This window comes from Osmia bicornis, chromosome 9 (assembly GCF_907164935.1).
Source record: "Osmia bicornis bicornis chromosome 9, iOsmBic2.1, whole genome shotgun sequence".
NCBI lineage: Eukaryota > Metazoa > Arthropoda > Insecta > Hymenoptera > Megachilidae > Osmia > Osmia bicornis.
The window spans coordinates 428,606-454,742 of NC_060224.1; the positions used below are offsets into that span (position 1 = coordinate 428,606).

The 26,137-nt window shown below is 35.0% G+C and overlaps 5 protein-coding genes across 8 annotated transcripts in view; 2 read left to right on the top strand and 3 right to left on the bottom strand.

Moving 5' to 3' along the window:
* LOC114877467 (speckle-type POZ protein) overlaps positions 1-11,452 on the bottom strand; it is a 51,990-nt gene extending 40,538 nt beyond the window's left edge. For 2 of the 4 annotated variants that reach the window (XM_029190088.2, XM_029190087.2), the window contains exons 1-10: positions 11,260-11,448; positions 11,063-11,182; positions 10,768-10,977; positions 10,416-10,675; positions 10,129-10,343; positions 9,921-10,050; positions 9,610-9,850; positions 9,308-9,541; positions 9,119-9,228; positions 7,694-7,752 (exon numbers count right to left, since the gene is read on the bottom strand). In XM_029190088.2, coding sequence (XP_029045921.1) covers positions 7,694-7,752; positions 9,119-9,228; positions 9,308-9,541; positions 9,610-9,850; positions 9,921-10,050; positions 10,129-10,343; positions 10,416-10,675; positions 10,768-10,977; positions 11,063-11,182; positions 11,260-11,314 — 1,634 coding nt within the window. In that variant the 5' untranslated portion in view covers positions 11,315-11,448. Of the gene's footprint in view, positions 1-7,693; positions 7,753-9,118; positions 9,229-9,307; positions 9,542-9,609; positions 9,851-9,920; positions 10,051-10,128; positions 10,344-10,415; positions 10,676-10,767; positions 10,978-11,062; positions 11,183-11,259 lie in introns of all 4 variants that reach the window. The other 2 variants (XM_029190086.2, XM_029190089.2) reach the window with 2 other exon arrangements.
* Positions 11,453-11,590: 138 nt separating this feature from the next.
* On the top strand, positions 11,591-19,107 carry LOC114877466 (anaphase-promoting complex subunit 1). The gene is given in 22 exon segments (XM_029190085.2): positions 11,591-11,694; positions 11,807-11,947; positions 12,018-12,335; positions 12,408-12,594; positions 12,676-12,945; positions 13,020-13,413; positions 13,487-13,676; positions 13,753-14,158; positions 14,230-15,210; positions 15,282-15,794; positions 15,866-16,156; positions 16,159-16,368; positions 16,444-16,464; positions 16,467-16,647; positions 16,718-17,038; positions 17,106-17,334; positions 17,407-17,612; positions 17,686-18,025; positions 18,099-18,291; positions 18,403-18,741; positions 18,813-18,941; positions 19,012-19,107. Coding segments are annotated over 22 exon segments (5,970 nt in total). The 5' UTR covers positions 11,591-11,670; the 3' UTR covers positions 19,098-19,107.
* Positions 19,108-19,279: 172 nt separating this feature from the next.
* LOC114877468 (rhomboid-related protein 4-like) lies at positions 19,280-20,603 on the bottom strand. Its single transcript, XM_029190090.2, has 3 exons — positions 20,511-20,603; positions 20,195-20,391; positions 19,280-20,124 (listed from the first exon to the last, which is right to left on the bottom strand). The coding sequence occupies exons 2-3, from the start codon at positions 20,315-20,317 to the stop codon at positions 19,504-19,506; spliced, it is 744 nt and encodes a 247-aa protein (XP_029045923.2). The 5' UTR covers positions 20,318-20,391; positions 20,511-20,603; the 3' UTR covers positions 19,280-19,503.
* A 355-nt stretch (positions 20,604-20,958) lies between these two features.
* On the bottom strand, positions 20,959-22,946 carry LOC114877405 (F-box/LRR-repeat protein 7). Its single transcript, XM_029189953.2, is given in 12 exon segments — positions 20,959-21,564; positions 21,566-21,595; positions 21,597-21,665; positions 21,667-21,741; positions 21,743-21,814; positions 21,816-21,928; positions 21,931-22,030; positions 22,032-22,201; positions 22,204-22,221; positions 22,224-22,369; positions 22,629-22,738; positions 22,826-22,946. Coding segments are annotated over 10 exon segments (1,383 nt in total). The 5' UTR covers positions 22,357-22,369; positions 22,629-22,738; positions 22,826-22,946; the 3' UTR covers positions 20,959-20,961.
* Positions 22,947-23,628: 682 nt separating this feature from the next.
* LOC114877402 (pre-mRNA-splicing factor Slu7) lies at positions 23,629-25,782 on the top strand (the record flags this gene model as incomplete). The annotated part of the gene is given in 11 exon segments (XM_029189949.2): positions 23,629-23,680; positions 23,683-23,837; positions 23,911-23,946; positions 23,948-24,170; positions 24,173-24,182; positions 24,252-24,326; positions 24,328-24,483; positions 24,485-24,557; positions 24,559-24,572; positions 24,649-24,946; positions 25,021-25,782. Coding segments are annotated over 11 exon segments (1,698 nt in total), but the record flags the coding sequence as incomplete, so codon positions are not given.
* Between the last annotated feature and the right edge of the window lie 355 nt (positions 25,783-26,137).

Below are 26,137 nucleotides of genomic sequence, written 5' to 3' on the forward strand. Positions count from 1 at the left end.
GGCATGTGGGCTCTCGATACGTAGTCGACCGACCGACATTACAGGTGTAATATGCAACAGCCGGTTACGTTGCTCCGAAACTGTTTGCCCGGAAAATCGGTCGATCGATCTGCATCGAGGATCCATAAGCCAATTACAGCTTAAATTGTGATCAGTGGTGGTGATGGTAGTGATGGTGAAGATGGTGGTGGTGGTGGTGGTGATGGTCAAAACACAAATAACAGAAAGTAATATTACTTTTTCAAATTCTAAATGAAACGTTCCACTTTAAATTGTCCAGGATTGCGAGTCATTGATTTTCATTCGAAATCCTAGATAAATAAAAGTTATCCAAGTTGGAGGGAATGAAGGTGTGTAACATAAAGGCCAGCAGCTGAGCCGAGCGAAACGATACGATACGATACGAAACGAAACGAGGCTTTGGATATCAAACTGGCCAGCGCCTGTTGATATTAGCATTTATTTATATCTCCTGACCTCAAATATGTGTAACGTGCTCCCCCTCTACTCGTGACAGGCTTGGCTGTACAGTGTACAGGCACGCCTCCGTTTTCGAGGTTACCACCGAGCTGATATCGAGTTCCATCGAATTCTGACGGTGGTGTAACACCAATTGCTCGCTCTTCCCCACCCTCACCCCTGCTGCGTTGATAACACGACCAGGAGCCCATTTTCACCTGGTAAACCTACGGGCAACTACCCTTCCGTTCGAGTTGCTCCATCACCCGATACTTTCAATGTTTCCATCCAAGGACTCTACGGACACCGGCCGGTGCGGTGGCTCGCCTCTTTTCTCCATCGTCGCTTCGATCGATGGAACATCCACGAAACTAACGTTTCTACTCTACTTTACTTTACTTTATAATCCTTTTGTCGAGATTCGAGGCTCGTCAAGGAAATTATGTTACAAGTTTGATTTGACCACGAACAAAGATGCTTTCCGTTTCTCGTTGAATGTAAAACCAGCAGAAAAACATCTGGTACAATGAAGCAGTGAGATACGGTTAATGTGGAACAGAAGGAAAGCCAGGAGATCGTGAAACCGGCGAGGATAAGTAGAATAGCAACGGTTACTCCAAAACAGATCCGCAGATAAACCTTCACCAGTCATGTTGGTCACAGCGTGAACCGTGTTGAATGCTGAGAATCGAGTTCTCTCTTACAATCGTTCGTGTTCCTTTTTTTTTTCCTTTTGATTAAAATTAGCTTTGAAAGCCATGCTTGAGCAGGAAACCTCGAGGCGAGGAGAGATCGATGCAATTTCAGATCGAAAGGTTCGCAGTACAAATTGGAATGCGTGTTACACCTAATGGAGCACGAGTCACAGCATACTTAGCCGCAATTAACGTGGAAATGAGTAAATCTGGAAAAGAATCCTTTGTAGTTGACAAGGTAGACGAGATCGTTTCGATGCTGATCATTTTTCTAATCTAATTTATATTTTCACGACGTTAAAGTTTCAATTTCGACGATGGATCCTCAAGTAGATACGGAAAAAAAAGAAGAAAAAAGAGAAAAATTCTCGACAAACATTCATTTGTGATAGCGAAGATAACGATTGCTCTTAATTAGCCAGCGACACAGATTGTCGTCTCTTTTTTTTCTCCGGCCTTAATCGCGCCACACTCGGTGTTCAGTTATCTTTATGCAAAACGATCTGTTATCTCTGGTGGTTTACGAGCATCGCAACCGATAACCTTAATTAAATCGAGTGGCTGAAAAACGAGGCGAATTCAACGTGGCAGGGATTCGAAGATACGATAACCGTGTATCGATTGCTCGGTGAAATGCTTTTGTTATTTAAAGTGACAATTATTCGCGCGACGACCGTGCCAATTCGCGAAAGTATCAAATTATTACCGTTTCCTGCTGTAATTATCAGAGCATTCGAATTGATCGACGATGAATCACAAAAGAGGTTAATTATCAGCATCGGCGTAATTAAGTAAAAATCAGGCTGCGAATAAACACTCGCGATTCGTTGTAATAAAAAGAACACTCTATGCCAGACGAATTTCTAATAGAGCGCTGGTAGCCTACAAACGTTTGAAATCTTTTAAAGCGATTAATCACTTAAATCATCGTTCAAACGACAAAAGCACCGTCCTAAAGCGTTCAAAAGAACCAGAAACCGTTATCCAGTCTGAAAAAAGAAACCTCTAATATGTACCAATTAATAAAAGCATTCAGTCACCGGATATCTGTCTCCCACAGAAAGCCAAGAATAACTAAAGCTATTGTGAAGAAAGAAAAAGGAAAAAAAGGAGACGTATCAAGCAACAATAACCTAACACCGTACTAAATGGGATGCGCGAGGAGAGACAGGGGATCCTTAGTAATGTGGACATCCTTGGCATAAGCATAGAAAGCTAGAAAGCCTTTACGGCAACGTTGATGATAACCCAAATACTCGTTCAGTTCGCGGTTATTCGACTTTGTTCGAGAGAAACGTTGGCGAATCCAAGCGATGCTCAGACGATTCGATACGATCCGATCCGATCCGATCCGATCCGATCCGATCCTTTCGTGGAAGAAGCGACGCGTGCTCCGTTTTTCGGTGAAAGTGCATTTCCGCTACCTGTACTGCACGCTGATATACGAGAAATGGAAAAAGCGAACGTTTCTCTTCCTCTCGATCGCGAGAGGATCTACGTAAATGTAACGACCACCACCACCACCACCACCACCGGCCGAATAAATCGAATCAGTTGACCTCGTTTTACCTTGTTGAAATTTCAGGGAGACAGCCGAAAAATTGAACGGAAATGGAAGTTTATTACCTGGACGTAGTACACGGGTTTTCCGGGAAAATTGGATGTCATTGGAATTGTTATTGGCAATATTAAATTCCTTTTTTATGATTTTCTGATCGTTCGTAGTCATTGTCTCGGTTAGCTTAAGAAAACACGATTTCATGACAAGGTTCAACGAACACTGACACAACGTTTTAATACTGTTGCGTTTGCGACGGCGTTTGTCACCTAGTAGAAAGCCGGTTAAACTATTTTTTGCAACGGAGAGAATTCACTCACTTTCCCTCGTAACCGAGCAAAATGTCGATCGTTATTCGCTAGGAACCATTCTTATTTAACACTAGGTTTACTAGACTGATAAAGAGAGATTTGGCCACGGAATAATGGGCAAGGCATTGCCTTTTGGTAAGAGGAACCCTGTGACGAACCCCACGGCACTTACCCCAGAACTGGCAGAGAGAAAGACTTGGTTTTTTTTTTTTCCTAACAAACATCTGTTGCTCGTCAATGACGTTTCCATCGGTAAGCTGACGCAAAGTTTAAAGTTAAACTGGTGAATCTAGTATGTATCTATTCGGTAGCTGGCACGCGATCTAATCGTGGTAAAATTTTCAAGATCGCTCCTGTGCGAAGATTGAACGCGCAAGATTCGCGGCGAGGCTCTGTCAAAGGCGGGGTTCATCGTACACAAAGTGGGTAAAGGTAGGTAACCCATTTTGGGGGTGGTTGGTTGGTTGGTTGGCTAGCTACCTCCCTCTATCCTTCTCCATCCCACCTCTTCTTCCCTATCTATCCTTCCTTCTTTCTCTGTTTAGAGCACGAACAGCACTGGCTGGCTGCTGTTCACCGACACAAGGAAACCGGAAACTTGTGCCCGTGTCGTTGAGTATTGAGCGGGGTGAACGCTCTTGCGCAATGCACGTACAGCAACCCCAACCTCGTCGACCTCGAGGCTGCTTCGTCCGGGTCTCTAGCCTGGCCCAGCTTTGCGATTGATTAACCGAATGCCGATGATGTTTCCTCCTCCTCCTCTTAACGTTAGCATTACTCCCCGTGAATCTGATGATTACGCGAGATGAACGCGAGAGAAGAGTTTTCGGTCGGATCGAAAGAAAAAGGTCGCGAGAAGAGAAACGATCCGTAAAATTCCAAGGATTCCAAGTGTTCGCAACCGTTTCAACCGATTACCGAGCAATCATATTCTTGCACAAGAGATTCAAGAATCGTGTTGCAAAGTTCGCTGTCGCTCGGACGGAGGTGCACGTGCGAATTGAATGTCACTGGCTGGACGAGTTCGAATTCATCGTAATATCAAAGCTCGTTTCCCCCGAAGCTTCGTCTTGGATCGATCGTAAAAGATAATAGAAGGAGGGTGAAGAAACGAGGGAAAAAGGCGTCGAGCCATTTGAAAAGCAAAGCACGATAAGCTCGGCGTGAAGGGGAGGAACCCTTCGAGTATCTCCTATCTCGAATCACCATCGAGGAGAAGACGAATCCCTAGCGATTTTTGCTTCGAAGATTGCACAACTACTTTATAATGTCTCGACCTCTGCTGTCTTTAATATTCCAGACGATCGGATCGATGGAAGTTGCAGTGTTTCGATATCGAACATACCTCTCCATTACGATAGAAATTATCGCAGTGTTTCTTTAACGCTACTCGACACGCTTGCCGTGATAAATCACTGTCTGAAATTACCGCTTTCGTTCGAGGGGAAGGTAAAGGAGACACGTACATACCTAGCATTCTTTCCTTTGCCTGAAAATTACTCCATATTCCAACGAGAATTTCCTTTTAAGGAAATGATTTCTTTCAAAGTCTAACATCCGAAGAAGAAGCTACGATTCGATATTTAAATCAATTTTATGCGAGTGCGAGTAAATTCGTAACGCAAAGCATTCTGTGCAACGTGGCAGAAGCAAAGTAGCTCTCGTCGGCAGCCCTGACACGTGCAAACACCAGAAAATTATGTTACAACCTCGACTTGTCTGCGTAACCCTCTAGTCTGGCGCGCGTATGCGAGTAACATGTGTGTCAACGCGACTGACAACACGGTGCGGTGCAGCGCGAGTTGCATTACCCACAATTATTTTCTCTAACGTTGTCGACTTTTATTTCTTTTTTCTTCCCTTCTTTTTGTACCGGGCTCGACTCGACTCGCTTCGCCTCTTACCGCACCCTTTCTCTTCTTTACTGAACGTTCGACGCGTCTGCTTTTAAACTTTCAGCCAGACACAATCCACGTCGAGTTACTCGATTCAAATTGTTTACGAACAATTTCAAGGGAAATACGTATATTTGGTAAAACTGTTTGACGATCAAATATCCTTTTCTTCCCAGGCAGCGGCGACATCGCCGCTATTATGAAACGTCCTGTACACGCCACTTTCACTATCGCGGCCAAGTTTCATAACTGTTATTATCGAGGTCATACGTAGGTTGAAGAGAAGTCGAGAGAGAGGCAGAGAAAAGGGTCTTGGCATGTCTGTTACCAATAATCGTCGTTGCTCGTCGACGTGATTTTCATCGAACCCTACCCTTCTACCAGAGAAGCAAGCATCTTCTCAGAAAAACAATCTCTTTGAAATCTAATTCTTTCTCAGACCTTTCAGTAAATTACCAGCTGCGAATTTGCGTTAATTTAAAGGTAAAGCCGAAAGCTGTATAAGCGTCCCCTAACTTGTGGAAGGGAAACTCGTTTTACCGTACAGAACAATTTGGTGGAAGGTTGAAAGGGGAACGGGTTATACGCAGAAAGGAATCGGCAAATAGAAATACGAACACGGAATACGAGTACGAGTATGCTTTTTTTTCGAGGGTGCTTCCTTCCCTATGCGTTCAAGCTCCGAGGGAGAAACACGCTAGAATTGCCGGATAAAAGACGACAGGGTCTGGTAAAGTTGCGCGTTCACCCTCGAGCACCCAGTCGTCGTCGTCGTCGTCGTCGTCGTCGTCGTCGTCGTCGTGGCGGGGTTAGAGTTTCCACTTCGAACCGGGAGCCGACGAGATCCGGATAAATGCACCGGGACTACCGGGTACAGGCAGCAAACTTTTCCGCGGAACGGAGCACCGAGCTTTATCGATTGAACCGGTTTTATCAGGAAGCCGAATACCCGATTAAACGGACGCTTGCTAACCGCTCCTGGAAATACGTACAGCACAATTCAGCTGTGAAAATTGTCATTTCGAATCACACTATGCCCTAATCTGTTACTACTGAATCATTGTCATCATCAAATTGAAATTCTCGATCCAGCATTGCACGAAGATGAAGGCGAAGATACTTAACCGATACGATGGAACATTACATATTTGAACGCGTGTGTATAACAACGACGAGGACGCATATGGAAGGAATCATAGTCGAGATAAAAAGAGTTCCATGAGTCATACACGTAGAATCTTGATGATCGTAAGTGATCCTTGACGCTTAACGGCTCCACGACCTCGATTTTGGTAAAACAAGCGGAAATTGGTTAAGCGTTCACGAGCATGCTCTTTGTGTCGTTGCACGAGAGCTCCCACCCCTCCCTCGACAACGAGCTGCCCTTAAATTCAAATGATCCGTTTCTTGAAAGAGCATCCTCTATTGTTCATTTCTGGTTATGTATAATACATTCGTCCAAATATCTCATCAACTCAAAATTACGCTTTTATCCTGGTACATATACCCAAGCATGATAAATTCTGTACTGTCCTTTTACTCGCGATAAATATCGCTTAACGTTCATCGCGCGCGAAATAAGTTGGTAGGAAAGTAAAAGGTAATGGCCATCGAAGAAGAAATGGACAGACCACTCGGTGAAATTGGTTTGTCTTGAGAAAAGTGAAATCTGCATAGGCCTCGTTACGTGATATTAGCCACGAGGCGATAGAAAAATGAAGCAAACCGAAAACGAACCTTACCCCGTACCAATATCCCTAATGTTATAAACATTAATTATTCTGTTATCGCTCTACATTTAAATCTAATCTTGTTCTTAATAGAACGCAATCGTGGTGGGTGATTAAATGAAACACTCATGACGGATAATTACGAGTGCATTAAGTTACGTAGTCATCGTTCGTGATAGACGTTTGACTTTGCAATTTACGAAAATGATAAATATTACTCGTATTTAAATCATATGAAACTCAGGCTAATTAACCAGTAAAGCTTTAGAATAAATATCTAGAATAATTACGTTGTTTAACATCGAACAGAATATGATGCGTACTAACAAATAACTAATTCAAATTTCACGTACTTACGTTACAGCTTTCTGTCATAATTGGAAAATCTCGCACTGTCCTTTGGAATAACACAAAATATCAATATCACTTGTTTCTCGTTAGTAAATTGTTACAAAATATTTTTAAAAATTAACTCTCTAACCCCGACTAGAATAAACCGTTACAAAAGACAAAATGCCACCAGCGTTATCTAGCGGTAAAATTGCGAAATTCCAAAGGACCGTCAATAAAGACAATTCTGTCGATAAAGATGATTACTGTCTTTTATATATACATATAATACATTATGTGTATGTATTTATATAAAAAAATTTTAAATTAACGCATATATGTATACATTCATAAAAAAAATTTAAGAACACGACCATATTCTAGTCTTCGTGTTCCTTTTTTTTATATAACATACAATATGGTAGATTATATAAGAAAATAATCTGTTGTCTTGTAAATAGTTTCTTTTTTTTAATGATACTGATAATCATAGGTATATAGGCTGATTGCATAAAATGATAACATATCACAGAAAGCTATAAATAAGTTTTATCATTTTCAATAAATAAAATAATTAATAGCTTAAAATGTATGAGAAAGTTCCATTTAAAAGAAAGCAATATTAAAAGAAACATAAAGTATCGTATCGTATGATACATCAATGTCAGTATTAAGATATCTTATCATAAAATTAAATATGAATTAAATGACTCACCGAAACATGAGTACCAGAGCAACTACCACTATGCCATAGGAACTGTACTTGTGGATCATCTATAACAAAAGAAAACATCTAATATTAAAATTCAAATATCTTTGTTTAAATATAAACTTACTAAACTTACTAAAATATAAAAGAAAAAGCTCTGACAATAAATGAGCATTATTTTTAATTTCAAATAAAATAATGATGATGCGGAAAGTGATAATGATTATATGCTTGAGATATATGCATATATTTAGCGAAAGGATATGTGTGCATTTAAAAAATCAATCTAAATTTATAGCTATAACTTGTTACAAGCCATAAATCGTTTCTGACATACAGTTCTATCAAATGTATTATCAAAACTATAAAATATTTAATTCTAATCGACAAAAGCAACTACTCGGTCATTGTATACTTGCCAAAGTCAAGGTCGTCCAACTTGCCATTGTAAGGTCAAGTCGTCATGTTTACAATGTCAAATCGGAACTGCAATTCACGCGATGCTGCATATACACACACATACCCACGCACTAACATTTTTAATAAACTTACGACATTGTTCGTAACCAAGAAAATGTTCGAGTATCTCAACGCGATTGAATAACCTCGTTGAAATATCTATGTATAACGAAAAGTTAGGTTAGGTTGAAGCGTAACCGAATAACAAGCCGGTAATTGTACACTAAATACGTTGTGCAATTGTATCTTTTATATCTTCGAGACGTTTTATACACTACTAATAATTTTTCTATTTTTTATTCGACTCGAAACCACAAGAAGAAACAATTTGGAACAATATAATTACCTATCGAATCATGAAGTAAATGCGCGTATAACAAGCTTTCGCTCGTTTAACTTTTTGCTAACGCGTAACACTACCTACAATCTAACGTATCTGACATCATTGATGTTACTGTGTGTTACTGTGTTCTATTCACTACCCGGCTGCCGTGTTATAATCACACGCAAAACATAATACACAATGTTACCACTGGCGCTTTATTTGAAATAATACCATCATATTCTATGTATTCCTCCGTATATCCTCGTAAAATAAAAAGAAAGTGAAATTCAAAATTTTAGAATCACTTTTAGAATCACCAAAAACCTTTTCTATGGTTAAAAAAAAAAAAAATTTCTACAAACACCTGTAATTTCTCCTAAAATACTTCGTATTCTAAAGCCTAATATAAAGAACTTATATATAATTTAGATTCTTAAAAAATTATTAGATTCTTTGTTTTATTTTTTGTACAATGCATTCTTTTTTCTTAGAAACTATTGTTTTAACTCTATCTGATATAAAAGTAGAAAATAAATAATAATAGATCAATAAAAATTTCACGATTCATGTTCTTCTAAAAATTGTTTTAAAAGTCCATTACTTAACGGAATTATAAGATGTTCAACACTATCAATGTTGCGTTTTACCTTTACTAATTTGTGATCTATAAATTCAGTCAACTGTGCTCTTAATGCTAAATCTGAGCTTACGAGGAATCCTTCACGAGCAGCTCGATAAAGATCTTTAAATGCCATTCCTGTCGATAAAAATGAATGTTAAGTTAATAATTGTATGGAACTTTGTAACATTTCACCAAGTTAAAAAGTTTTAATTACCAGTAAAATTAGCGTTAGTATTATTGCTGAGTTGATACTTGGCAAGTAGTATGTATATTGATTTGGCATTGGAAGTTAATGAAAGGAAAACATTATGGAGAGATGATAAAGCAAGAGCTCCACTTTGTTTTACCAAAAGTGAACCTTCGTAAGACGTTTCTTCTTTATAAGGCAAAAATGTTGTTGTATCCCACCAAAAGAAATTAAATTTTGATCGTTTTTTATGATCCCATACTGCAAATGCAATGGTACGTGATAATTATTAGAAATATAATGAAGTATTATTGCAAAATTAAACATACATAATGGTGCATTGATATGATCAATCGACGCTAAAACACAAAGGTTTGGTATGCTTGTAAGACAAGACAGTATATCCTGAGCTTTATTTGAACGTAACATTATACCATCTAAATTATGTATTAGCAAAAAAAGTTTATCCATTGGATTTTTCTTTAACACGTTTTCTATAAGATCTGTACATTCGTTCGTGTTGCTAGGGCAATTTAATTCCAGTAACTCAACGATTATACCATTTAGTATCTAAAACATAGTAGCATAAATTATTTTATCATTTAGATATTTATATTTAAACTGTATTTAAGCAACTTACATCCTTTATTGTCAGGCTAGGGAAGAATCCATTCACAACCAATGATGGATGATGAGATACACTTCTGTGAAAATCATTAATTAGGCACCTTTTTGATCCTAAACCATAAAGCAGCACAGTATAACCCTGCCTACCATAAAGTAAGATATTATTTTAAAGTTCAAGTGTGTAGGATGTTATATACCTTAATATTTTATTTAACACTCACTCCATAATAAAGTACCACATAGGAAATAACAAGGTATAGTTTTCTGTCAAAGAACAAATATGTTTCTTATGTTGTACAGATACATAATTTTCATCTGCTAATAATTCTTCTAATTTTTCTTTTGTTAAATGCGAGTTACGTAAATGTTCTAATGTTCGATCGGATGTGGTTACCTTTTCTGATTGTTTTGCAAAATATTCTTCAGTTTTTAAGTGCTTTAAAATTATTAAAAATCATCACAAATAATTTACTTAAATTGCATGGTATATATGTAACATTCTACTTACAAAATCTTTATGAATAACCATAGGTTTGTTTCTCCTAGTATCTCTTTTTGGTGTACTCAACAAGTTTGATTGCAACATAAATTTGTGTTTCTGAATTTTTGTTTTAATTTCATCTGTTTCATCATTACTTGATTCAGTATTTTCACTTTGGCTTGATACATTTTCATTATCATCATCGGATGGTACATAATCAGTAGAATCTGATACACTTTCACTTTCACTTGAGGATAATCCAGAAGGAGATCTTCGATTAACAGGAACTACTCATTTGAAAACAAAAATTAATAACATTACATTATTGATACTGAAACAGTCTATGTTTCATTATACATTAATTATATAAAAGTCATACGTTTTGCACCAAATTTTTTAGAATTTATTGTCGATGGTATGTTGCCAACTAAATCCAATTTCTCAAGAATAATTCTTGGTTCAAGCTTCTCTTCCTTTGAACTATCAGGTGTAGAACATAGATTTGCTTTATGTGTCATAGCATTTTTTTTACTAGGTGTTTGAAATCCATATAATGCCTTACCACTTACATCGTCGTTTGAAAACAATTCTAAATACACAATACATGCTTTAATAGTTTAAAAATCACAAACATAGTTAACATTATTTGGGTAAAGTATTTTATTAAAACTTACCAACTGGTTTCTGTACAATTTCTTCAACATTTTCAAGTTCATTTCTCAGTTTACTTGTTAGATCTGACATGTAATTCTCATCTTCATTATTTAATGACACATATTTCATACATTTTCCTTCTGCAATTTAAAATAATACATTATTCAAAATCTGACTATCATCATAACATATAATTGTTATTCACTATTAACATTACCTTCAATGCGAGCTTTTATTCTAGAAGATCGTCGTAAATTTTCAGGAATAGACATTTTGCATGCGAATGAAAGGTAACTAATTGATTTATAAATGTAATTGCTTACTGAACTATTTATTACATTACTGTTAAATGAATATCATCAACATATTCAAACCAACAATAACTGATTAGCCGTTTGGGCTAAACTATTTACCATATTTACCAACAACTACCGAATGCTCCGAATCGCACAGTGGTGTAAAGTTTATATTGATATGAATATGGCGACGTCCATGGTGACGCACCATTTAGTCAAATCTTATTTGCAAAAACATTTTTAAACGACGGTCTAAAATAAATATCAAGTAATATTGTTTTCTTAGTCTTTAATAATCATAGCTTGCAAATCTGGATGAAACTAGGGAGAAGATGATTGCCGCCTCAGAACCGGTGGTAAGCGATACGTTCTTTAGGTTACACTAACGTATCCCTAAACGATAAGATTCAATGATGACAGATTAATTTATTTAAATAGTTATAATTGTATAATGTATTCTTTTTAAAGGAGTATATTCCTGGTGGAAGACAGACAATTTTACGACATCCTGAATCAATAGTTAATCAGCAGTCTTTAAGTAATCAAACAGAAGGAGAAAGTATTCTGTTACAGAAATTTAGTCGTGTAAATATCTCGGAAGGATTACCGGTAAACTAATCAATCTTATGTATTTAAATCTATTAATATTTAGTATATCATTAAATAATTACATGTATAGAGAGAATTTTGGATTGTACGAGAAAATGATACATGTGGTGAAGAAGAGTTGTATTGTTCAGGTAGAATTGCAATTCATTCAAAGGGCAATCAAAGTACTAGAGTATTGCAAACAAGTTACACTTGTGAAACAGATATTAAACATGCACTATGGTGTAAATTTCATGTTAATATACCTGATCGATCAACAAAAGTCAAAGAAATGGAAGATGAGGAAAGTGATGATGAATCAGTTGAATGCATTTGCTTAATTGATTCATATACCCTTAAAGTATTTAGCAAAACTGGAGAAGATTATGTGTCTAGTTTACAATTTCAGGTAACACATTGAATAAAATGAAATTTATGTATAATCTTAGTGTAAGAAACTAATTATGTGATTATGATTTAGGTATCTGCTGTATGGCCAACAAAATATGGGATTTTGTTGGAAAAAACACAAGTTTCCCTGAATGAAACAAGCAGATACACATCACTAGAAGGAAATAGATTACAATCGCATAATGATATTAATTTACCAGTGGCATTTTCTCTAATGCATCCTTTAGATGAAATTTGTCCTGTACTTATTAAACACGGTACTGACATAAATTTGATAAATCGTTATTTCATTTGAAATTAAAATGTTGAATATATACATCTACAATTAATATTTACAGGAAACATATCATATATGTATGACTCAAATCAACAAATTCTATTTACTAGTTCTGAACCATCCTTGGCTGTGATATACGATGCAAAGACTGGGTTGCATTCTGTATATAAAATACGTAAAGCTTTAGTAGAAGAATGTCAGATAGTTTGTGGAAATAATGACACTACACCTAGTATTTTTAATCATTCAATGAGTGCATCTCCGTTAAATATTGGAAATAATATTTCACATAACAAAAGTTGTACAAATAAAGGACATTTAAGCATATTTGGTAAGTTATGCAACTATAATTCAATAAACTTCATCTTAAAAATAAAAATTTACAATAACATGTTTATTCCTTAGGAGTACCAAATCCACAATTAAGTATTGGTTTAGGAGTATCGCACAGTCCATTTAGCTCGCGAACATCTTATACTACTACTTGTTCCGGGGGACCATCACCTTCTCAACAACAGCAACAACATTCTAGATCTCAAAGTCCAATGGCAACTATTTCGCGCTGTCAATCTCCTACTCATTCTGCTTTCTCACCTTTACTCGGTGTGCCAGGTAGCTCGGTTATCCACCACAGCAGGTTACATCAAGCAGTTATGACTACTGCCTTAAGTCATTCACAAAACAGTCCTTTTGGTAATTGCAACAGTATGCAGTTACAAGATGTTGTTATACCAAGTAAACCTCTGTACCCTGAAATTTGTCTTGATCATGTTTGGACTGAAAATGTTGGAATTCCAAAGTAAGTATTATATTATCGGCGTTAATTGTTCTTTACACTTTTATCTTTATGAATCGTTTTCGTCTTCTTCAAGGGATGCCGTGTCTTGTCGAGCGTCTAAAGTTTTCCTGTCATCAGATCTCGTAGGCCAAAGTTATTTATGTTATTTAGTTCCATATAGATCTCAGTTGTATTTAGTAAGACTTGAGAAAACTAACAAACAGCAACAAATCATTTTCGGCATGGTAACAAGTATTGTAGCTAAAGATGCTGTTAATGTACCAGTTAGTATTTATTAATATCCTTCTTATTATATTTGATTACAATACTATGAATATAACATAAATTAACTTGTTTTAGAATTTACATATGATAGCAACAATGGATTTATCAAATGGAGTGGTACTATACTCTGGTGTAACTTGCATTGGCAAGTTACATGTAACGGGAATACTTCCCAATTTGAGTGGATGCCACTACTTCTTATCTAGTAATAATCATAAATTAGGTTCTCCGTTTCCACGACGAAGCTCATTGATCTCTCAAAATTATGTTCCTTCTCATGATATTAAATTTGAAGAAGGATTACATTTATTAAGTCCTGTAGGTGATAATTGTGCAAGACCACCTATTCTTTTAGAAAATTCTTTAGTAGACTCTAATTTTCTTGTACTGAAAGAAGCGGTTGGGAACAAAGTTACTTTAGAACATGGAAGTAAGAATTACTTTCGGATAACGTTACCGACATCGAGTACATCACCCTTAGGTAAATATAATTATATGTTAAACATATTTATGTGGCTACTGTACATATGTCAATTATATAACTTTTCACAGTAACTAAATGTTTGCAAACATTAAGAAGTGTTTTGCAAAAGGACTTGGCAATGCAGTTACTAGTAAAATGGTACGGTGCTCGAAATGCCCCTGGACCTCAAGATTTTTCGCCAGAACAAGAATGGTGCCTTTTTCTTATAGTATTGTTTACATTATTGGGGTACGAAGTAGAAAAATTACATTTAATTCAAAAGCATGAGAAAGATCAATTTGCTGAACGAAATAGTCCTATGGTAGTGCCAAAAAAGCAGAAAACAAATAATTCTGGATCTAGCGACGATTGGAAGTACATGATTAGTTTTGTAAAAAATGGAAATTCCCAGACTTTCCTTTCAAATATACTTGGCCTTCAAAAAACTTCAAGCACGTTTCAGATGCCGGTACCAAACGCCGTGGAATCAAATAGTGCAGGAAAAATAAATGTACAATCTATTCTGTTTCCATATTTTCCACTTGTTTTATTTTCTTTGCATCTTTTGTACGAAGAATTAAAGTTAAACTGTGTAATGTCAGAAAGCTTACCTTTACTTGCACAATTGCTTTATCAATTAAGCTCAGACTTAAGATTTGATATGTACACCCATCATTATTTTCTCGATTTTCCATCAATATGTCAATTAAATTTTACATCTCAAATCAAAGAAGCAGATTTACAAAAAATTACCATGCCAAATTATATATCGTCGAAACCACCGAATATATTTGAAACATTAAATAATTTATTAAATCATGTGGAGGTAGCACCATTCCCTTACTTGAGCCAAGTAAATCCTAAAACAAAGAATATAGTTTACTTAATGGCACTCATAGCAAATGAAAATAAAGTTAATACATTGGAAATTGATAAATTTGTGAAACATATAATGTCAATTGGAAGTCGAATAGACTTTCAAGAAGGTGGAAATAAGTATGAAAAGGAAATATTAAAAAGGGTCGAACATCCTACAAAAGATAGAATAGTATTATTGTATCATGAAATGGGTAAGTTTTTATCCATCTTAAATATTATCAATGTTATATTAGAATTAAAACTTATAATAAGTTTCATTTAGGTATGAATAAAAAGGATCTTGAAACGTTACCTACCGGTATATCATTAGTGTTAAAAGATATAATGTACAGATGTAGAGAACGACCTCCCTCAAATTGGCCGATGCAGGCATATGAATTAGTAGATCGTCAAGATTTGGCTGTATTAGACAAACACATAAAATCTACTACGTCAAATCAACACATAGAAAATGAAGGAAAAAATTATTCAATCAAAGATCCTGAACAAGATGATGGCATGGAGTTTGATGATGCTGTATTGAAATTAAGATTCAATAAAGATCATAGAATAGCAGAAGTTCGAAAACTTCTGAATTCATCAAAGCCAGTAAGAATAGCTATAATACAAAGACCAGATGTAAGTGATCATGAATTTATAGAAGAACAGGAGAAGCACTTACATGCACTGTGCACGAGAACAATGGCGCTTCCAGTAGCTAGAGGAATGTTTACTCTCAGAACTTCTACTCCTATTATCACAGAACAATTACCGATCCCTCGACTTTGTTTAACTGGTACGAATGAAATGGTATTTATATTTATACAATTCTCTGACAGTTATAAAATATTATTATTATATTTATAGGAAAAGCACCTCCTCGTGGGACTACTATAGAATTAGCTCACATAGACGTCCCTCCAAACATGAATTTATGGCCATTATTTCATAATGGTGTAGCTGCAGGTCTTCGCATTCATCCAGATGCGTCAAACATTGATTCGACATGGATAGTATATAATAAGCAACAACAAGGAGAGTTCGGTATCGAACATTCAGGATTTTTAATGGCTCTTGGTTTAAATGGCCATCTAAAGAACTTGGCGCCTTTTAGCATGTACGAATATCTAGTCGAGTGTCATGAAGCCACTAGCGTTGGCCTTTGCTAGGATTATCAGCAACTCATCGTGGTACAATGAACGTATCAATGACTAAACTTCTATCTCTGCACGTGGAAACATTGTTACCGCCAACTAGTATTGAACTGAACGTTCAGCAAAATGTTCAAGTTGCTGCATTGATGGGAGTTGGTCTGGTATATCAAGGAACTGCTCACAGGCACATTTCACATGCTTTGTTATCAGAAATTGGTAACTATATAAAATCAGCTATGATTATTATACATATGTAGTTATTATAATATCTAAATAATTCAAAATATTTAGGCAGGCCACCAGGTCCAGAAATGAAAATTGCGTGGATAGAGAATCGTATTCCTTAGCAGCAGGATTGGCATTAGGTTTGGTAGTCTTAGGATATGGAAGTGGGTCGGACTTAGCCAATATACCAGATACTTTACATTATTACATGGTCGGTGGACATGTTAGACCTTTTACTGGTGCACAAAAAGACAAATACAAATCACCTAGGTAAATACATTCATTCTAAAATCCAAACTTCTATAGTTTTTATTCATTCTTTTGTTACAAATAATTTTAGTTATCAAATAAGAGAAGGTGATTCTATAAACATCGACGTGACGAGTCCAGGAGCAACTATAGCCTTAGGTCTTATGTATTTCAATACCGGGAATAAAGCAGTAGCAGAATGGATGCAAGCACCTGATACTCAATATCTATTAGATTTCGTACGACCTGATTTCTTGTTATTGAGAATATTAGCTAAGTCACTTATCCTGTGGAATGAAATTGAACCAACAAAATCTTGGGTTTCCAGTCATGTTCCTAATATCGTTTATAAATATAGATTACAAAAACCAACTTCTGAAATAGCGCAAAGCGTGGATTTAGAAACCATGAAGTAAGTACATCAAATGTACGTAATATAATATTATTTTTTATACCAATCAATATTAATTAAATTATAGCCAAGCCTACTGTAATATAATTGCTGGTGCCTGCATGGCTCTAGGCTTAAAGTATGCCGGCACTGCTAATAAGGATGCTTTCAAAACCTTGTACAATTATGCTCAAATGTTTACGGCGTTGTCCCATAAAACCATCGCTGAATTAGCAGGGAAATCAACTATCGAAACGTGTTTGAATGTTACTTTACTTTCTGCTGCTGTTGTAATGGCAGGAACAGGAAACTTGGAGGTATATTTAATAGTTCTATTTTTTAGCACCCTTAATTGTTTCTTAATTTTTTTTTTTTTCTTTATGATATAGATTATGAGAATATGTCGACATATAAGGACTCGAGTGGGGCCAGCAAGTAGTGTTGTTACATATGGATCTCATTTAGCAACACATATGGCTCTTGGCCTTCTTTTCATTGGAGGAGGAAAATATACTCTTTCCAACAGTCCCAGTGCAGTGGCTGCTCTTATAATTTCTCTTTTCCCAAAGTTTCCAACGCACAGCAATGATAATAGGTCGGTGTAAAATCTACTCATTTATGGAAATTAATTTTCTTATCTAATAATTTATTTAATTGATTGTTTGTAGATATCATTTACAGGCACTACGACATTTGTACGTGTTAGCTGCTGAACCACGCGTTATTTTACCGAGAGACATCGACAGTGGTCAGTATTGCTACGCGACGGTACATTTAACTTTTGAATCGGGAAAAGAAGCTGAAGGACAAGATTTAGTCCTTCAAGCCCCGTGTTTACTACCGCAGTTGTGTAACATGAGGAAGCTTGAACTAAAGGATGATCGGTATTGGGAAATCGTTTTTGAAAAGGGTCACAATTGGCAGCAACTAGAGAATATGCTTAAAAACTGCGAATCCTTAAGTGTGAAACAAAGAGCTGGCTGCTTACCATACATAGAAGATCCTCACGTAATTATTAATTTGTTACAAGAAATAATCTGCAATCTATGGATATACTAACATTTATTATTGTTTATTATAGGGTTTCCGAAGTTTAATTGCTCAGACATTAACAACAGAAAATGTTATTGCATGGGCGGCTCGTCCTGAATGTGTGACTTCTTTCACAAATGACAAAACTGTTTTAAATATAGTGAAGTACTTTCTACAGTGGCCTAAAAAAGAGAAGATTAAAAACGAAAATACATTGAAAACGCAATCTTGTGGTAGTTTAGGTAAAAGCAGTTCTGGATATCTAACTCAAAGCTTAAGTGATACATCTGAAAAAATTAGTGGTAGTTGGAATGGACAATCAAATTCTTGTAATGAAAAAATGGAAATTGCAGATCTATCGTCTGATTTAAAAGATATTAGTTATATACATGAAACGCAGTATTCTGATATGTCGGAATTCGAAGAACAATTTCTACACACGTTTGCTATAATTGTTTACGAATGTGTGATAAAAGATAAAGTGAGTCTTCTTCCCTTATGGATGAATTTGATAAAAAGTTTAGAGATTGCAGAAAAAGAACCGAACAGTTTGTCTATATGGCAAATAAAACTTGTTTCATCTCATATGTTAAAGAAACATTATACAGATAATAAAAATCCATTGCTTAGCACAGAGAGTGTACTTGCAATACAGCAGAAAATTTCCTTTATTATGGATAGCTGGGAGCGTGGTAATTATTACATTTTCTTTACTCGCTTCGACCTTTTTACATTCTTGATATTCTAATCTTTTGTGTTACAGAGTTAACACCATATATTAAATCTTATCTAACCACTGGAAATATTCGAGGTGATACAATATCGTTACGAAAAATGTGCTCGTATTTCGTATTTTATGACATACCTCATAAAATAGATCATCAAACAATCTGTGAGTTCCTTACTTTTTTTAAAGATACTATTTTTATACTATTATTATAATTATGTTATTACCTTTTCAGTGACATCGTTATTAAAACCGGAAAGTAGATCTAAACTACCCAATGTTACATTGTGCAAATTGTATAAAATATTAAAATTATATTAATTATGTTAAATTAGTTTTGTATGGTGTATTTGTATAGGAGATGATCATTGAATTAAATTATATTTATATTTCATAATTGAACAAATGTGGAGAACATAGACTGATCATTTTTCATCAAGCTCTTTTGTTACACATATAGTTAGGTAAACTATGAACAACGTGTAAATAAATTAACACTTACATTAATAGAAAATTAATTTATTATTGTAATAAATATTGTTCGTAAGATCATTTAAAATACAGTTTTACAGTTTTTATATGTACATATGTATATCATACAAACAGTATATCTTTCCAAAAAGTGTCAAGTCGCGGGTTGTGTTGTTAATAACTAATAAATTAAATAACGGAACTATATTTGCTTCCACCTTTTATAAATTCAATAAATATTAAATTATATTTAAATTTATCTAAAAAGTGAACCACGTCTTCTATAAAACTGTTCTTCATGTATAATAGGAGTACCACTCATATTATATATTAAGTTGTCAATCATTTCGCCAACAAAAGTATAACAATATAAACAACCAGCCAAAATACCTCCAAGATGTCCCAGAAATGAAGACTGGGGAACCAACAGATGAATTAATACCAACTCAACCCAAACAGCTATTTTACTAGGAACTCTAAATCCACCAACATCATGTATTCTATCATGTTCTTCACAAACTACAATTATTTTTAATGCAAACAAAACAGCAGAGAATCCAATAGCACACTGTGTGTAATATCCATAGTCTCCAGTTAAATGCATTAAAGTGTAACCCAAAAACGTATACACAGCACTACATCCAAGCGAGAGGACAGCTAATAAAATAACAAAATTTATTGTCCCATACATGGGTTCTAAATATGAACCCTTTAAGATTAATGACACCATATTATAATACAGATGCATATCTGAGCCATGTTCAAAATTTGATACTATAAAAGATTTCCAATCACGGTATTTAAATATTTTTACTGCAGATATGCATACTTCTTCTGCATTCCATGGAACTTTTATTAAGCCAACATATAGCAGAACCTACAGAAATAAAAATATTATTAATCTTAAGTTATAGACTTAACTAGGTAATGATTAAATAATTATTTACTTGTAGAATAATTAATATCAAAGTAGCTGGTGGAATTTGCTCAATACCAAAATTCACAGCTTGCATACACAGCAAATAAATGCCGTATTGCAGCCCTTGTTGCCTTCTTTGAACAGGTCTCATGATTTCATTCAAATTTATAAACTTGCTAATACGTATAACCTTTTCTCATTTATTGTTCGGTTTTACAGGATCATCTAAATTCAAATCATCCTGTCAATCTCAAAACAGATAGTTTTGTAATACATGAAAAAATAATAAACTAAATATATCACTATAATAATATTTACATTATGTTTTTATACTTTATAATTACCATTCATATTCACGATCATCACCGATTGTTTCAACTGACGCATTTATTCAATTGAACAAGCCATTTTACTTGATCGACGTAGTAGTATTTTGAACCAATAACATTCAAACACATCGATTTAAATATTACAGATGTTTTACACGTGCTTTCATCAGAAACATATAAAAATATTGCATACTGTATATGTATAGATTAAGAATGATGAAATATAAAACTTAATTATTCAAATATGAAACTAAGATTTATTTTTTCATTATTAAATTATAAAATCAATAAATAGGGAAAAGCAGCTTTTGCAAATTTAAATCTACACACACATGCGTACGTGTATGGTACATACCTGCATCATATACATTCACCATACATCCATGTAATTCGCTACATATAATGTATATATATATATATATATTTTTTGGAATTACTAAATAGCTATCTTTTTTACAAATAGTATCTAGATATGTACTAAGACAAGTGTTGTTAATAACATACATCGTAAATAACATAGGCCTAAATAATTAAAAGATTTAGCTTGAAAACCAGGATTCGTGTGTTCTATGATGCATCTACGGCAGTAACGTTTTACTGGCTCGATATCCGACCATGTAACCCTAGGACATTCACCAATATTAGTTGCCTCAATCCTCGTACATAAATATGCTAATGCTTCTAATCCAGCATCTGTGACACGTTCACAACCACATAAGGATAATTTCTTCAAGTTTGGACATCCAGTGGAAAGGGCTTCCAAAGTTGCATCACCAATGTCGCATTTTCCTATGTCAAGAGCTCTTAAGCGTGGGCATCCACGTGCCAAAGCTAAAGTAGCACTGTCGCTAAGTGCTTCACAGCCGCGAGCATTTAAATATCTCAATTTGTAACAGTGCTTAGCGACAACTAAAAGACCGGCATCCGATACACGATCACATTTTCCGACTGAAAAATAACGCAACGATGGACCAAGACGTGCCGCTAATTCACGTACTCCGAAATCCGTGATTTTTATACAATCAGAAACAGACAATTGACGTAAATTGCCACAGTAAGAAGCAATTGCTAACGAGACTGGCATCAGTTATACGTGTACAATCGTCGTAAATATAAACAATAACATGTGGCATACGAGGAAAGCGTTAAGACTAAACCAGAATCTTCCAGCTCCATGACAATCACTGAGATCTAGTGATTGTAACTGTAACGTCGTTATTCGACTACAAGCTCTTGTTACACCAAGTACATCCAGTTAAGTCCAGTTCCTTCAAATGTATGCAGTTATCTAAAATACTAGTCACATTTGCATCAGTAACCACGTCGGGAATGTCGTAAAACTAAAGAAGTTAAACTTAAAAATGGTAACTGGGCAAAAATCCCAGCTAATCCAACAGCACCTTCGAGTATAAGACGGACGAATATGCGGGTGGACATCCTCGTCTAGTTAAAGCATTCAATGCAGCTGTTGCATTTTGAGGATAACGTATTTCTACTTCTTTCCAAAGGGATGGATGCCATGCTATTTCCCAAAGACAGTCTGCAAGTTTGAGCAACAGCACAGAGATCTCTTGTACCTAGCCACTAAATATCTTCAATAACAAAGTATCATTCAAACTGACAAAGATCGGTAACGTAAATGCATTTTTGTTGCAACAAAGTTTGATGTCTAATGGGAACGGATATAACAGTTGATGAAGGTGTAGACGGCATGCATTATTGTCTAAGTATGGTATCCTAAGTCAACTGTATCCGAAGTTGGTCTATATACACCCACTTTCTGAGATGAATATACAGTTTCCCTTTCAGAGCTGCCCTTTTCCCCAAAGGATGGAAGAAGAAGCGGACATGATCCATCCATTCCATGCTCTATTCTAAATGAAAAAAGAAAAGAAAAATGAAGATATACTTATAAATTACATACAGAATTCGTTAACAATTGTTTTACTTCATTATATGAGAATTTAAAAACAAGATATATAAAAGGGAAGAATAAATTAAGTATATTTTTTCCTACTTTACGATTAAAACTTAAATTTCCGCGGGTATGTTGATAATAATCAATTATCTTAATAAGTAGATGAGACAGTATAGTATTCTATATTAGAGAGATTCTGATAAGTATTTACTTACTAGTAGGCGACAAATAGAAGAATCAGCAATAATAAGTGACATTATGGAACAATATCGATCTATTTGGCAGTGCCTCCATTTTGATCAAAACATTCCAATTCCCGAAGCAGCTGGAAATCATAACTATTTTTTATAATAAAGTTAAAACATACCAGGATTCTTACAAATATTAATTAACACACATTCTGTAAACTCACTTAATTACATTCTTTGAATAAAATATTGCAATGAAAGTCTCAGGTTTGATACATGCTATTTATATAAGGCCCAATCCTGTCGATAAATCACTACTTTTTAAATGGGTCTTACTTAAGGCGATTTCCATCGAACAACATAATGAATGATTAAACATTTTTTTTTACGCATAAGTGCCTTAGTAGTAAGTAAAATTAAAAAATTGTCGTTACATAAGTACATTTTCTGTTACGCATAAAGGATCTTTATCAAATTATTTTGAAAGAAAATATAGATATTTCATCTTTTTGAAAACGGGCATCGCAGTTTAGAAAGAGATAAAAGCTTTAGGAGGACTTATTATCTCTTCTAAATTCAAGTAATAACAGTAACTACTGAAACAAAAGGACTGGACAGCCCCTTGTTCTCGAGGAATCATAATTTTTTGGGAATTCCAGACATCCCCAAACGGGGTTAAGCCTGCATCTGTTTCATCAGTCCCTCTTCTACCATACCTCGCACTCGCAACTGAAAAAAATGCAATTTTAAAACCTTTTCTGGTTGCATTTGTTAGAAATCAGTCATAATCAGAACAGACTACAAAATTATTAAAACAATTGTTTGACAAACATACATTTTAAAAAGACCGCCATAAGGATTTTTAAAATTCGATCCTAGCGCCATCTCTACCACACGGCGGAAACTATCAACAACTTACCGACTGGGTCTCCGGAACTGGGGAATACTAGCGCTATCTATCTAGTTGTAAACATAAAGTTGTGTGAACAAATGATTATGTTATAAAAATGGGCTAACACTTTAACTAAACGTACCTGTATCAAAAATTAAGAAAAGTAAAAGTAATTTCGAAGATGAGCCGAGAAAAAGAGTAGAGAAGATTGGAGAAAAGCTAAAGAGTTAGAAGAAGCAAGAAAAGCTGGTACAGCACCAGCAGCTGTAGATGAAGAAGGCAAAGATATCAATCCACATATTCCACAATATATTAGTGCCACACCATGGTATTTTGGAGCGCAGGTAAAACTTGTAATTGTTTAGTTTGATACCATTATTATTACTGCAAAATCTAACTGGATATAAATACTTTAAGGGCCCTACTTTAAAACATCAAAGACCACAACCCGAGAAAACAGAAGCAATATAGTAGCATAGATGAATGGTACAAACGTGGTGTGGATGTATCTAAAGCAGTAACAAAGTATCGCAAAGGTGCCTGTGAAAATTGCGGGGCAATGACTCATAAAAGAAAAGAATGTATGGAACGTCCTCGTAAAGTAGGAGCAAAATTTACAAATGTAAACATTGCACCTGATGAATTTACACAGCCTGAATTATCTATGGACTATGCTGGCAACGGGATAGGTATATAAATATTCAATTATTTATTGTTCATTAGGCTCAGTATATTTTTTAATTATTTATTTAATGTAGGTGGGCTGGATATGATCCTTCACAGCATAGAGCTATTGTTGAAGAATATCAAAAGATTGAAGAAGCAAAGAGACAATGCGTGCAGAGCAATTAAATGCAGAGAGAATGATGAGCAAGATTCGGATAAAGATGAAGATAAATACGTCGATGAAGTTGATATGCCTGGAACAAAAGTAGATTCTAAACAGCGAATTACTGTTAGAAATTTACGAATTAGAGAAGATACAGCAAATATTGAGAAACTTAGACCCAAATTCTCTTACTATGATCCTAAAAACAAGATCCATGCGCGATATCACTTACGTTTGGTACTGAAAGAGAGTATGTATCACGTGTGAAATTTTTCTAGAGCTTTCTATCGTTTTAAAAATATTTTTAATATTTATGTTTAATGTAGAGTGGATTACAAGGGTGAAAATTTTGTTCGTTTTTCGGGAGATACGCAGCAGCATGCAAATGCTCAATTATTTGCATGGGAAGCCCATGAAAGGGGTGTTGATGTTCATTTACTTGCTGAACCCACAAAATTAGAGTTACTCAAACAGGAATACGATAAGAAACGTGATGAATTAAAAGACAAAGCCCGTGATAGCATAATTAACAGATATGGCGGTGAAGAACACCTTGATGCCCCACCACCTTCTCTCTTGTTGGCACAAACCGAACAATACGTAGAATATTCAAGATATGGAAAGGTATGTAAACGTCCGGATTTTTATGATATCAATATTTGTCAAGGTCTAATAACTTTTATAATGTACATTTATAGATTATCAAGGGACAAGACCGACAAGTAATTAGGTCAAAATACGAGGAAGACGTATTTCCAAATAATCATACATCCGTTTGGGGATCTTATTGGCACGCAGGCAAATGGGATACACAAATGTTGTCATTCTTTTATAAAAATTCATACTGCACAGGGGAAGCAGGTAAAAGGGCACTGGACGCAGCAGTTGTTGAAATAAAAATGCCTTTAAACGAGGAGCAAATGTCTGATGATAATGAAAAAGCAGAATCGTCTGATGAAAAGTCGGCAAGCAGTGATAGTTCATCCGATGAAGAAGAAAAACTATCAAAAAGTAGAAAGAACGCAAAGACTCTTAAGAGGAAAAATAAAAAGCAAAAACAAAAGGAGAGGAAGAAAAATAAGAAGAAGGCTGCCAAGATGCAAGAAGAAAATAAATTACAACAAGCGTTAAAGAAGGAAGAAGAAAATGAGAAAGAAGCAGAAAGATTGATGCAACTGGATGAAAGAAAACGGCCGTATAATAGCATGTATGAAGTAAAAAGACCAACAATGGATGAAATTGAAGCGTTTCAGATGAAACGAAAACGTGATGATGACCCTATGGCAGAATTTCTTAATCAGTAATTGAAATAAGGAATTTCATTTAAAAATATTAAATGTTCTTATAATATAAATGTAAATAACATGTATTTTATATTATTTCGTTGTATGTACATAGATATGATATTTTAAGTAGCTATATGAATGTATAAATAAACGTAATTAACTTTTACCTTATTATATATGTATATAAAATTAATTAATTTTAATTTTGTTCGTTTCAGGCGCCCCATGTTTTCGTTATGGCGAATCCACATAGTACACTTTTTCCGTCATTAAAATCAATGGCATACATCATTGATTTATCATAGTGTTAAAGAAACAAGATATTTGTATATGTGAATAATGTGAAAATGCAGTGAAAATCTTTGATTGCAAAATGTTAATTTTACAATTCGTTTAATTGTCGCTAGATGGCAGTGCAAAATATGAGTGGCGGATCTATGATATGCTAACCCAAAATACCTAGATATCGTATCTTTGAGGGAAATACATACATATATAGGTATTTATATGTGTGCATGTATATGCATAT